Source organism: Micropterus dolomieu, linkage group LG21 (assembly GCF_021292245.1).
Source record: "Micropterus dolomieu isolate WLL.071019.BEF.003 ecotype Adirondacks linkage group LG21, ASM2129224v1, whole genome shotgun sequence".
Lineage (NCBI taxonomy): Eukaryota > Metazoa > Chordata > Actinopteri > Centrarchiformes > Centrarchidae > Micropterus > Micropterus dolomieu.
Window position 1 is genome coordinate 18,254,402 of NC_060170.1, and position 14,293 is coordinate 18,268,694.

Here is a 14,293-nt window from a genome sequence, read left to right on the forward strand (position 1 = left end):
CCCTCCAACTTTAAGAGTGAGAACTTCAAAGGAGTTAAATTCATCACAGCGTACTTGATGACATTTAAAATTTTTCCTATACACGCTCACTAGCCCACCACCGCGACCACTGACCCTCGGTTGACTAAAGCAATCATATTGAGGCGGACACAGTTCAGCTAGCTGGCTATAGTCATTCATTTGCAACCAGGATTCAGTTAAAAACATAAAATCTAGATTTGCAGACAAGATAAAATCATTTAAGATAAAAGTCTTACTTGAAAGTGATCTCACATTGAAGAGAGCCATTTTAAATGAGTTTGTTCTGGGTGCCGGAGTTGGTGCAGTTGTCCTAATCCTTAAGAGATTACTAATATTTCTGTGTGGGATGTGCACATTTCGGTTTACTGGTCTATGCGTGATGACGACAGGAATAGAAGTCTGTGGAACAGCGCTGGGAGCAGACGGCTTTACATGCCAGCAGGTGGAGACAGTTGTTTGTGGCAGTGAGGCAGAGATCTGTTCAGTGAGCGGTGGTGCGTCCAGATGTGCTGCATGAATGATGCTATACAGTAGAGGAGCCCTGTGGGATTGTAAGGTTTCCTCCTTGTCTTTTAATCATGCAGTAATTGTGAATACACTTGATTAATTATTGTAATGCCATGCTTAATAATGGAAATGTGTTAGTGTAGCTTATCTTCAGTTCACTTCCTTCCCTGGTGATTGGAAGTTACATCTAGCTAATCATTGTGATAGATTGATATAACACATCATACAGTTACTGAGCCTTTATCCTATGACCAAAATTGCAGGTCAATACTCCTTCCATACAGTTCTTACCATCTACGCTTAATATTGTTCCTGTAATATTAATTTAGATATCTTGGTTTATTTGTTTATAGTTGAGGACTGGCTGTTCAACATACAAAGTATTACAATTTCCCACCTTCCAGTCAGGAGTGATTGACTGAAACCAAAAGTTAACTTTGGTCGTTAGTGGGTTTGCTTTCCTATTTTATCACAGCCAATCAGTTTCCTGAATATTTCAGCAAGGAGGCACGAGGCACACAGACAATGAACACAACAAAATGAAAGTCACTCACACTTTTACCGTCGATGATGGCTACCCTTCCAAGGCCCTGAGGCAGCGAAGCAGCCCCAAAGCATGATTCCCCCTCCACCATACTTCACAGTTGGGATGAGGTTTTGATCTAGGTGTTTCCAAACAACTCAACTTTGGTTTCATCTGTCCACAGAATATTTTTCCAGTAGTGCTGTGGTCAGTACACAAAATAATTTGTTGCATCAGTGCAAACTGCATTTACCATCAACACTAGTTGGACATCCACATAAAATGTGCCAAATTGTCACTTTAAGTCATTCTTTTAACCAGCAATCTCTTTTAGGGAGGGAAAAACAAGATTTTGGACAAACGCAGCCTTCCTTTGACAGGTATCCTTATTGCTCAATTGCATCTTCCTCACACACACATACAAAAACAATCACACTGCAACTGATTGGTATGTTGCAACACAGTGACATGGGAGGATCAGAATTGAATTTATTCAATTAGCACTAATTCAATCAGTTGATTTCTGTAAGGAGGTTATTGATATTTCTTAATGGTTTTTATTTTATTTTTTATGATTAGAGTTGGATTTCCCTTTACTCCCATCCCTTCCTCGTGGCACTACTTGTAATGTTTTTGCTGCTTGTACGGTGATTGCACTCGTAGCTAATCTGCAGCTGTATGTCTTGGACTCTCTGGTGAAAAGCAAAAGTAAAAGACCTAAATGTGCAGTAAGGTCAAACCAGTGGTGAAGGAAGCCTTCAAGCTAAAGAAAGAGGCCTTTCAAAAAATAAAATCGACCTGATTTGGGTATGGGCAGAGTTTGGACGGTCATGGAAAAGCACTTTTTGTTGGCCTCAAAGACACTCAAAGAGAGAGGGAAGTTAGGGTCACACTGTTTTCAGCTCACTGAGGGGAGACCTCATGACCTTAACGTGGGATATTTTTGATAAACGCTACTGACATGCCCTATGTGGAGGAGTGGAGGATTTAGAGAGGAGGTCATCTAGGCAGCCAAGAAGCTTTACAGTGACCTTGAGATCCTAGTTTGAGTTCTGCATGTTGTGATGGAAGAATGTGAAAGCATTTGTTAACCTGTTGGATATGGCTCCCTTTTACAGCAATATGTTGTCATACTCATTCATGTATCATTCATGTATCAATCACATCCCTCTGGGATTATAAATCTAGCCAAATGGGTCTTTAATGGCCCAGTATTCCAGTTACAGGTGAAGCTTATCTTGTCAGAATAGTGCTTAAGATGGTGCAAGTGTAGAGTTTTCTTTTTAAAGGGACATACGCAGACTGTAAGCAAAAGTACAAGGTTGAAAAAGGACAAAAATTAAGATGGAGGGTAGAGGGCAGTTAGATGGAATGGAGGAAGGAGGAGTAAAGATGAGGTATAAATGCTGATTGGAGAAAAAAAAACGGTGTTGGGGAGGTAAGAAAGGAACAAACATCCAGAGAGATGTTCCAGTAGCTAGTAGAGCTGGGTACTGATGCAGTTTTTGTGTCCTCTTATGTACTCGCTGTAATCCTCTGGTGTTTAGTGCCTTTGGAACTCGTTCATTGAAAACATGACCCGTTAGTGTGTCCATGGCTTCCTACCTGCCACCCCTAACCCCCCACCCACAACCCCACCCCCCATCTGTTCTTTTCTGCTCAGCTAGCTTTTGTTGTGATTGCACAACATTTCTCAGCGAGCAGATTTCTGTCAATATTTATAAAGGTTAAAGCGCTTTCTACAGCCTTGCTAACACTAGTACCACCTCCTCCTCTCCACCTTCCTTATTTCATCTCCTGCTGTTTTCCCTCCCTCTCTATCCATTAGTACTCTCTTATTGCGTCCCCAGCTTTTTACTCTTTTGTAATGACTTGGATTCTTACATTCTGTCAGTTGTCTTCTTTCCTCATTTCCTTTCGTCTCTATCAACACATATTTTCCTCTTATACCTCTGTACTCCTTACTTCTTTCTCGCCTCCACATCCCTCCTTCTCTACCTTATTTTTCTGATACCATGTCTATTGCCCTGCGAATTAATTAGAAAATGTTTTTTTCTTTCCATGTGGCCCACACTAAACAGGCATAGTCCATCCCTAAATGTTGAAATTTTGAAAATTCTCTTCCTCTGACAATGTCAGTCTCTCTTTGTGATATGGAAATGGAAAACTGAGCTTTTCAAAAATGCTGACATATGACTGTCACCTTGTCACCCTCCCAGATATTGCCAAAATTCTTATACTTGGCAGCAGTGTTAAGAAGCCAACTTTTTATTACCTCCAGGTCTCTGTGATTGCTTGTTTTGAAAATCAATATACCAAACTATACAGAAAAGGTGTTGTCATCTTGACATGTTTTGCCATTTGTGTTGTCAATCAGCACAACATAGTATAGTGATTTGATTGAGGGTGTGATTGCAGTAGCTCAGGAATTACTATTAGCTTAGTTAGCTGGTAGCTTGCAAGACCACCAATTAAATTATGATTTTTATACTATGCTATTGTTGTCTTCAGAATTGGAAAGCTAGGTCAATGAAAACACCCATATTGAATATTTAGGTTTAATAAAAGAAAGAACGAGGATCAGACACTAAACAAAGACCAACCACGGTATCACTGCATGTTTGCAAGATCTGCTTGCCCAATCACCCCACTCTTTAGCAAATACTGGTATTAATATTCAATATTATTGCCATTAAACACATATATGTGTGAACAGCAAACATTAAGAGACCTGGGGCCTCATGTATGAACGCTGCCTATGCACAAAAAGCTGGTTTTCACCCACACGTTAATGTATAAAAATGACCGTGACGTAAGAATGTGCGGGCCATGTCGTAAACTTTTGTCTGGCTCTGTCAGTAAACTCCAAAGTACTGAAATTCACCAAATGTTATAAAATAACTTTTCCACTCCAGTTTCTGTGTATATGTCTATGAAGTAGTCTATGAAAAACTTAATTATGTCCGCTGATACACCATAAACGTTTGATCATGTATGTGGATAATGTTTAATATCAAAAAAATAAAGTTGAATGTGAGAGGAACAGGTTTGATGATGCCTCTCAAGTTTAATTACACGTCATATCACCCATTTTTACTTTATCATTTAGACATTTAAACCAGCAGTGTTATTTGTGTTTGTGCTAGTGAGCCATAGCTATTCCAAATTGCACCTTTCAATTGTAAAAGAAAAAAGCCAAGTGCCAACTCAAATCTCAAATCAATGTCCGCTAAATATTTCATCAGCCCCCGCGGAGAGGAGAGGGCCAGACTTGTATGCCCCTGACACTCATGGTCAGTGACAGCTCTCGCACAATTGCTTCACTCCATCCTCATCATCAGTCCTCATCATAATGCAGGCCATTCATAACAAAACCAACATTAAAAAAATGCATTCACCTGTCAAACCTCCATCTTCAAATGATACTCCAGGGTGGGGGATACCACTGACTGAAGCAATCATTTTGGCAAGATGTGAAGTACTCACTATGATTGCTGTAAACATTTAAATACTGCATGACACTCGTGCCTAATGCTGCATGAGCCGACAGGCATGATTTGATGTGATCGACAATATGCTTACCTTCCTACCTAAAACCCCTTTTGGGAGTAATATAATTCTGTAAAACTTGCAGAATTTTCTTTTGTTTGTGAACGAGAGAAAAATATGTGCTTTCTGATTTCTACCTCACAAGCACCTCGATGTCTGAAAACCTCTTTTCCTAGTCTTTCTTGACATCCATTTTTCTGTCAGACCATGTTTTCTTTATTTCAGCCATTGTACCGTCTGCATTGACTGCCATTGTGACACTCTGCCACTCCGTCGTTTTGCATTTGTTGCTGATCCAAGAGTTCAAACCATCAAATAAAATATTTTTTCAGTCTTTTTTGTACATGAGGCCTCTGAACATGCTGTGTTGTCGTTTCAAGACGTTTTTGCTGTGCCGATTTTTCTCATTTCAAACACTTGTTCTGTGGTTCCATATTGTATCTGAGTGAAGTTTGCCATGCCGAACCTAGTGCACCTAATAGAACAGTGGTCAAAACATACTGCATGATCAGAAATTTAGCTTTTGAAAAAGCATTGTTCATTGGCATCATTTATTACACATCACCATCTGTATATCTATATATTATTATCAATGCTTGTGCTTTGTATGAGTGGGGGGATTAAAACACAAGCAGTCTTGAGGATTTTACTTTTTTGTGTATGGTACTTGGTTCACAGTAATTTAATTATAGTTAATGCAGTGTTTGTAGGTAATATTCAAATTAGAAATTTAATTAAGTGTGGTCTGCACCCTTGTTTTAGTTGATATTCCAAAAGCAAGGTAAAAACAAGAAAAAAAGCAGAGGCCTTCAAAAGTGCCTTTAAACTTGAAAAACAGCCAAGGCACGCAATGAGACATTTCCATGAGAGGAAATGTTTTCTCCTCATTGCTTGTGTGATTCAACTTGCCTATGACAGCTTTTTGGAGTCCTACATCTGAAATTCAAGCAATAGCCTGCTCTTCTACCATGTTTCTCTATGACAACGATAATAAAGAGACAAACAATTATCTGTGCTGATCAATAAAAGTAACCATTTACAAGGCCACCTGATATTCCAAGGGCATTTGTACCACATACAATTGTTAATAATATGACAGTGTTGATGTAGTGGTCAGATAAAAATGTATTAAAGATGTGGTCTCCAGTTAATACCACAACCTAGAGGAGAGGTGCTGGGCGATGTTTCAGCTGATGTTTCTACACTGGACACAAAGCCAATTAGGGCTTATTGCCTGAAGTCAATTGGAACCTTTTTAATCAGCAACTTACGGTTAAATGAATAAAATAAAACAGGCCAGTAGCATAATATTTGAGCTTTTTCTTCTTTATTAGCCAACAACACTGTGTATTAAATTACATGTGGGCTGTGTGGTGATCACCAGAGGAAGCAGTCAGCAGTAGAAAAAGATGGGCTATAAAGCTGGTGGCAAACAGTTCCCTTAATAAGCCTGAGAATGGCTATCCTAAATGTATTCTACACTCTTTGCTATCTTTACATGATTAAAACCTCTGCTCCAACTTGTTTCTAAAATGAGAGCAGGAACTGGGGCATTCCAAACCTGCCAAAAAATTCTTCAATTCAAAAGTAAATTCTTGTCCCTCCACACAGACACATGCAGAGATGCTGACATACACAATATATTCTCACAAACACATCATCCTTCTTCTATCGCGATGGCCAGGAAGGATGGTAATTCAGCTGTAGTCCTAAATAGTGTTGCTATGTTTTGAGACCCGGGGTAGTAGGTGTTTCCTCTGGCGGTGTTTCCTCTGGCAGTGTCTTTTCTGCTTCTCTATATGGTTGGATCATTTTTGACACTATGTTGCCGTTTCTTTGCTCTTAAACACAGTTCCCCTGTTTACAAGCTTGCTCGCTTGCAGCAGTGTCTTTTGAAATGATGGATTGTGATCATTTTTTTGTTCATGATTTGTGCAATGAGTAAATCACATCACTTTTGTGACCCCTGGTGCTTGAGTTTCTGCCATGACGATAGTCTACATACTAATTCTGTCAGTATTTTGTCTTGTCAAATTATTTCGAGAATTATTTAAGTAAAAAAAGCATTGCCCCCTCATTCACTAATGAAGTAGAACGACTCCTGAATTATTCACTCATCATAATGGGCCCAGAAAAGTGTTACCTGTGGCTTTTTCCATAATGACAGCAGTGCCAATGACAGCAATTATTATTCCAGCAGCAAAGTGGAATTCTTTTATGGTTCTTCCTAGGGCTGTACCAAATGTCATTTTTTTTGCATTTGACGCTTCTATTGAGGTTTTCAGGCAAAGCTTCATATTTAACATCATCACCCTAGTTTTTAGGGGCCAGGCATGCAAAACAGCAAGGCAAGGAACTCTATTGAAATCAGTCAGATTCGAAAAGTTGTAGTGATAAAAGTGATACTGTAGCAGACACCATGAAAGTTATCAAAGTGAAATTCACAGGGGCGGTATAGACTGGTGCATACACCTCAGATGCAAAACATTACATCTCCAGGTGGCGCTATAATAAAGGTAAGTGTGATTTGGCCAGTAACTCCCACATACTGCGTTGCACATTCAAAAATCTGATATTCGCACATTCCCTGAATTGTGCTGCATCTCGTTATAAAGACCATAATCCATTTCCGCAGATAATTTGTTACCCCTGCAAAACCTGAGTCCGATCTGTTTAAAGAGGTGGTATTATGCTCATTTTCAGGTTCAAAATCATATTTAGGGGTTGTACCAGAACAGGTTTACATGGTTTAATTTTCAAAAAACACCATATTTTCTTTCATACTGCACATTGCTACAGCTCCTCTTTTCACCCTGTGTTGAAGGCTTCGTTTTAGCTATGGAGTGATACATCTTGTCTCTAAATGATCTTTGTTGGGAGTTGCACATGCGCAGTTCCTAGTTGAGGACTACTAGCCAATCAGAAGCAGAGAAGGGCGGGTCAGCGAGAAGCCCGTAAACAGCTTTGATTCAGCTGTAGGCTACATTGCCGACCAGCTTGGCAACATGGACTGGAGCAAGAGTTTCAGAGTGGTGAGTTATTAATCTTTAACAAAAGTATTTTTCATCCATAAAGTTTTAACTGAGCTCTGTCTCTACATCACAGTAACAACTTTGTCTATTGAGTGTCTGGAGGGTAGCTAGTGTGGAAGGGAGAGGAGGTGTGTGCTGCAGCTCAGTGTTTTTCCACCGTTGTTTTTGAGGGCATGTCGGAGTAGCCCCTTGGTGAGCGTTATATGACGTGAATTTAGCTTTCATCCCTGTGACATCACAGGGATGAAAGGGAAGCAGCTGGACTACAAACCAGCTGTTTTCAGGCAGTTCAGAGGAGTGTTTTCTGTGGGAGATGGGAACTCCCTTTGGGGTGGACTTTGGGCTTTTTCACTTTGCAAACCTATTACATGCTCAAAAAAGGTATATAACTCAATAAAGGAGAGGGGAAAAGCCAAAAAGCCAAATACCACCTGTTTAAAACTTTGCATGAAGAATCAATGGACCCTCGAGATCAAAAGTTATACAAAGAATTTTCATATTCAAAATGACGTGCAAGTTATAAAGGAACAACTTCCTCTAGGTTGCAACAACACAGGAAGTCATATCTTCACAGAGGTCTCACTGATTAACATGAACCTTGGGCCAGTACTTTCCCGTGCCCCATTGAGGCTATGTGCAAAATTTCATGCCAATGGGCTACTAGAGCTACAAAAGAAGTCATGTCACTACATAGGTCTGTCCGATTAACAAGAAACCTGGGGAGGTCCCCTGCCACACTGAGAATTGGCGCAAGATTTGGAACCAATCAGCCTTGAAAAATCATGAAATATGCTAAAATAATTTTTCTACAGTTTTTGAACTGAATCTTTTCAAATCGCTGTGCTGCTCTCCAACTGCAATATCATCACGTCCGTACTACTGCCGGTCCATCTTTCTTCGCAAACTGAAAATATTGTTTTTGAAAGGCTAAACGTCAGCAAATGGATCCTACATAGGCACCACCACTTGAATCTAATTCTACAAATAGCATAATACTAATAATATTAGTGTAGCTTAATCTTCAATTACGTTGACATGTCTGCAGGGTGGAAGCATTTTAAAATGTCAGAGAAAGACGCAAAAATTGCTGTTTGCAGACACTGTTCTGCTGAATTGTCTCCTAGCACATCCACTTCATCTGTGGCTGACTTCTTAGAAAAGGCAACAAACGGTCTGACCCGCTTTGAATGTTTCTGTCACTCGTTTGTGAGAAGGTGATTAAGCTAGCCGCACCTAAATTTGGAGTGCACACATATTCAAGCCTTTATGGTAACTGAAACGGCAGGTTAGCGACTTTATCCTGTCAGTTTCTCTCTTTACAGAGACAAGTGTTGCAGTATGAGAGTCCTACCTGAAGAGAGGCTATGAAGCCTTCATGTCTCACGATACGAGAACCACATACAACATTATTTATCAAATTGGGTCGCACTTGATGAATTTAGCGCAAGGATACACATGTGACAACGTCCGGTTTTCAAAATAAGATGTCTATACGGTATGGAAATAAGATTAATTGGATTATATTCACAGAAAGTATAAAACATATTACATGTGTCCATGAAAAGTAAATGGACACATGTCATTTACTTTAAAATGAGAAAAACCTTGTTCAGTATTCGGTAAAGTTTATCATTATATTCGGTTTCAGCTTCTGCCAAGAATTTTCATTCCGGTGCATCCCTAAGTACAGCACTAGACCTGTTGTGAGTTTTTGTTTGAACACACCTCAAAATATGCTTCTTGCTTCTTAAGCTTTTGATGTTATTTTGTTGGAGGGTAAAAAGTGTATTATTTACTCCCATCTTTTTATTATATTCACATTTGTCTGGAGCATTAAGTGGTCTGAGTGATGATGGCTTATTGTTGTTACATGACATTCAGCCCACTTCTCGTTAGACAACACATGAGGTAGACAGCAGCTTCTTAATGACTAACTTGCATCAATCTGGTTAATGATGGTGGTGACTTTGACTGTGAAGAAAGGTGACTCAACAGTTTCACAACAAAAAGGCTGCTTGCAAATCGAGGCTCAGATTGCTTTTCAGTACAAAGTGTGGATATCAGAAATTTGTTTATTTTTTTTACCCAGACCATTTTGTGCCTCGGCCTTGTGCATTTTAAAGCAGAGTATGTCAAACTGTGAGCTCACATTGACGTTACATTGCCCTTGCGCAATGTTGTCGCACCTATATCACCCACAAATGGCACATTTTGACAAATCTTTCATTGTCCTTCATTACTTGCGACATGTGTCATGATTACAGATGCATGTCAGTGTCTGTGTTATCCATAGACCCTTGTTCCTTGTGACATTCTGTCTTGCTATATTGGAGTGAGATATCTGCCTCCTGCCCTGTCACTGTGTGCGTGGTCCTAATGAGCTGAGAGTCCTGACGGGCTTTGCCTGGATGTGACTGTGGCTTAGTATGCAAGTCCCTGCTGAGAGAAGCAACAGGATGCTCACCTCAGTGTGCCTGGCCTTTCTTCATAAAATATTTTTTGCATTGTGTGCATAAAGGAATAAATATATCACTCCAGATTCAGTTTTAAACGGCTATTGTATAATCTGTACTGAATGTACACATACCTAACTTGTTATGTCAGACTTGTCAATTGAAGTCTGTTAACTGATAATATCTTCAGATTCAATTTGAAAAACCAACTTTCACAGATATTCGTGGCAATATCAAGCTAGGCAGTTATCCAATTTATTGATAAAGAAAGAGAATAACTTGCAGTAGGTACCTGAGAATCACAGTGTAACTGAAAGCAGTTTACTTGTTTAGACTTAGTCAACCTTACCACACTTAGTGAACTGCCAAACTGGCACTTCTTTATTGCTTTTAGTAAAAAAAAAACTACTTACAAAATTTCTACTGCTATCTGGATTGTGGAAACTCTGATACAAACTCTAAAACAATCCTTTCGTTTGTTCTGTCCAAAGTGTCGTCATCTTGTCCCAAACTATGTCACCCTGATGTTGAAATACCTCATAGAATGAAAATAGTTATTTTGGCTCCTAAGCGGCTTTAAGAGGTAATAATAGGGTTGCCTGAAGGTACTCTACATGCATTAGTGTATGAGATTGATTTGCTACTTTTCAGAAGACAGAACATTTCTTTAGATACATTTCCAGCATTTGTGGGACTATGGACCTTCAGTGTAAATGACAGGTTTGGCAGTATTCTTCTTGGCAATTTACAGAAAGCCTCCACCTTCCGGTCTCTGCTACAGGACCAGTGCCTTTGGCCATATATAGCATTCCATTATTAATGATGAAAACTCTGGGGGCCTCATTTATAAAGTTTTTTACATTTGAATTCAGAACAACTTCTCACAATGTAGTGTTGTGGAAGTTTGATCACAAATATACAAATGCCAAATTAACCACAGAAACTCACAATGCTAATTTGAACCATGTCAGCATAATTGATAGATGACTGTCAGCTGTGCTATCTGAAAAGATACTTCACCCTCTACCCAACATTTTACATTTCAACTTCATTATTGTTAATGAAATTGTTAAACTGTTAAAAGTAGTCCAACGATTATAACGTAATTGCTCACTACTTTGTAGTGGTCCAGAGAGTTGAGGACCACTCTCTGAGGCCTTTCATGGATGTGTCACCAATAATTGCAGCTATTGTGTCATCTGTGGGTGACACTGAAGTGTGTGTGGTGGGGGGGGTATTGTGTCTTTTAGGTCACTTTGAAAATTGAGGCCCCCACATCCTTGTCTGTGACCCCAGTGACCGCACATCATAGGGTTCAAGCCCATCTATTAAGGAGAGACTCATTGTCACCATTTTGTCTATGTCACCTCATCCATACCATCTGTCTTTTTCTAAACATCTCATCCCTTTTTTTCTTTCCCTCCCTCCCTCTCTTTTTGCCCTGTTTCTGTTCACCAGGCTGTGTTTGATGTAGATAAGACGAAAGGCCTGACTCTGATAGAAGTGTGGGATGGGCTCACTCCTGAGGATATCAAGGCATGCACTGGCACAGATTTTGATGTAAGTAACATAACAGTTTGGCTACCAGCACGATATTTCATTTTCTAACTTCAAGTATCATAGCCATGAGACCTCTCTTTCTTCCTTGTGATCTGTCGTGTGTCTTCTAGGTATCTCCCAACCTGAAGCCCATGCAGCAAATCTAGAGAAGCTTACAATGAATCTGAGAAATGTTTTTGTTTGTATGTTTTTTTGGGGGGGTTTGTGACAACCTCTCTTTCATTTCTCTGTGGTAAACAGCTGGTGATTTAGCAGCCTTCGACTGGTCAGATAAGCTTACAAAACAAATTATTGGTTCAGTTCCCTGGTAATCAGCATGCAAATATCAGAAGGGTTTGGTCCTCACTAATATTAACTGAATGGGGTTAATTGGAGTCAACATCTGATCTGATTGGACAAATGATTGGGGAACATTACATTGTTGCCTATTGCACCATTAAGTTATTCATTTTTACTAATGTTTGTGCATAACTTGAACGTGGATCATATTTACTGTTGATCAATAAGTAACTGTAACAGGATATAGAGAGCTGAAATGTAATGAATTTAGAGAACAAATGTGTGCTGTAGGTCAAGTGATTTGTTGTTCAGCACAGTATTTTTCAAGTAACAAATGCCCTTGGATTATAGATGTTTTTCTCCATTTGGAAAATGTAGAAGTAAAAATAAGGGTCTGACTGTAACGTGTTGTTAATGATTACCTCTGCCTTTTTTTCTCTCAGCATCATATATGTCAGAGTTGGTGGGAATACCAAACATTTCAGCCAAAAAACGTGAAGCATTAACATTTTTTACTCAGACATTTGTGGTCCGCTTGCCTTTGTATATAAAATAAAATACAATGTTGCTTGCTGAGGGGAACGAGTGCCAGTATATTATTTCTTTTCTCTATATCTTATGATTTCTGGATATAACTTAAATACCAATTGTTGCTGGCTTCTGCGTTCATTCAAATTATTCCGCTCTTCAAAACACACAATGATTAAAAGCAAATGACTGCTTTGAGAGTGATGGCTTCTGACACTACAGGTTAGACTTTTCTATATATGGATGGTGCACTTGCATTGACATTCTTGATGTGATTTCTCCACTCGTGTAGAGAGGCGCTGCTATTACCTGAGGGCTGTTACATAACTGGAGAATTCAGCCAGTGGGCTTTTGGGTTCAAGAAGATCAACTGGATTGGATCATCAAGCAGAAAAATGGAAGAAAGTGACGGGCTGTTGCCACCGGCTGTTGATGTTAATCCAGCACATCCCTTCATGACTCAAACTAGAGTGTTACCCTATAAGCCTACATTTTTAACCTATTTCTCATACTATTACAGAAATGCAATGAAAAAGGAATTTGAGAAGTGTTAGGCTTTTACACAAACAAATAGCTTCAAACATAAGCAGTGCTATAACTCATTAGAAATGACAACATTAAAACAAGTAACTGCACTTTGCCTTGAATAGGTATAGTGCATACTGAGGACAACATGTGCAGAATAGAAGTATATTTATTGCACATGGTGGCTGCCGTGGTGGCAAGCTACCTGGAATATTGTTTGTAAACTCCTTTAAGCTTAGCTTTGAGCTTTACCAAACTTAAAGGTCCAGTGTGTAATATTTAAGAGGATCTATTGACAGAAATATAAAATAATATACATAACTAGGTTTTCTGTGGTGTATAAAGATCTTAACATAAACTGTTATGTTTTTATTATCTTAGAATGAGCCATTTCTATCTACATACAGCACGGGTCCTCTTACACAGACATTGCCATGTTGCTCCGCCATGTTTTAACAGTAGCCCATCTTGTAGCCTTGTGATTTCTGAAAGTTTGATTCCTGTTTACTTTACCTTTTTTACGTAACTACTACTGAACAGTTTTCGTATGTTTTAGTGTGATGCAAGCAGGACTGGGGTACAACTGTGGATGCAATTTTGCTTTGAGCTTTTAACCATCCATGTAGGCCTGAGTATGGTTATTGTTCCTTTTGATTATTTTCACAATGCTGATCATTTATTGATATAGCATCCAACCAGGAACAAGGGTGATCACTGATGATAAACCATAGAGATGTACAGTCTATGCAAAGCATATTATGTGACAGTCTGTAAGGTATTTCTGATTATGCAGGGTGGTTATGTCAATATAGATTTCTGTGTCCACAGTGATTATCAACCCTCCATCCTATGTTACTTACTCAAAGTGAATGCGAAAATGCAGATTTGAAATGGAGAAAGGGGTCTATAATGTTCAGACAAACATTGTGGTTCATACCTTGATAAATATGCAGTTTTTTGTATATTCACCATCTTTATACAATTATGACCTAGTTTATTAAATTACTCATTTTAAGGAGGCCATCCTGCTAATTATTACCACAGTCAATATGTCACTTATTCATTGTCACTGCAATATTAACTGATTAATTGCAGTGATAATGAATCACCTCCATATGGCTCTCAGTCATCCAAGTACATGTCCTCAGAAATGCTCCTGTGTCCTTTGGGAGTTAGCTTTCAACCTCCTTATTTACAGGTCACATTCTTTTCAGCCGTGTGTAATGAGAAAATGCACATCTCTAACAGGCCACTACCAAACCTCTGTTATTTTGAGCATATATGTGCATTTTTGGCTGAATATTTTGCAGGCTATG

General features: G+C 39.1%; 1 protein-coding gene across 1 annotated transcript in view; it reads left to right on the top strand.

The window, feature by feature from the left end:
* Nucleotides 1-12,500, top strand: part of oxct1a (3-oxoacid CoA transferase 1a) — a 53,514-nt gene extending 41,014 nt beyond the window's left edge. Inside the window, exons 16-17 of the mRNA XM_046034933.1 lie at nucleotides 11,544-11,645; nucleotides 11,756-12,500. Coding sequence (XP_045890889.1) covers nucleotides 11,544-11,645; nucleotides 11,756-11,791 — 138 coding nt within the window. The 3' untranslated portion in view covers nucleotides 11,792-12,500. The remainder of the gene's footprint in view (nucleotides 1-11,543; nucleotides 11,646-11,755) is intronic.
* The last annotated feature ends 1,793 nt before the right edge of the window (nucleotides 12,501-14,293 follow it).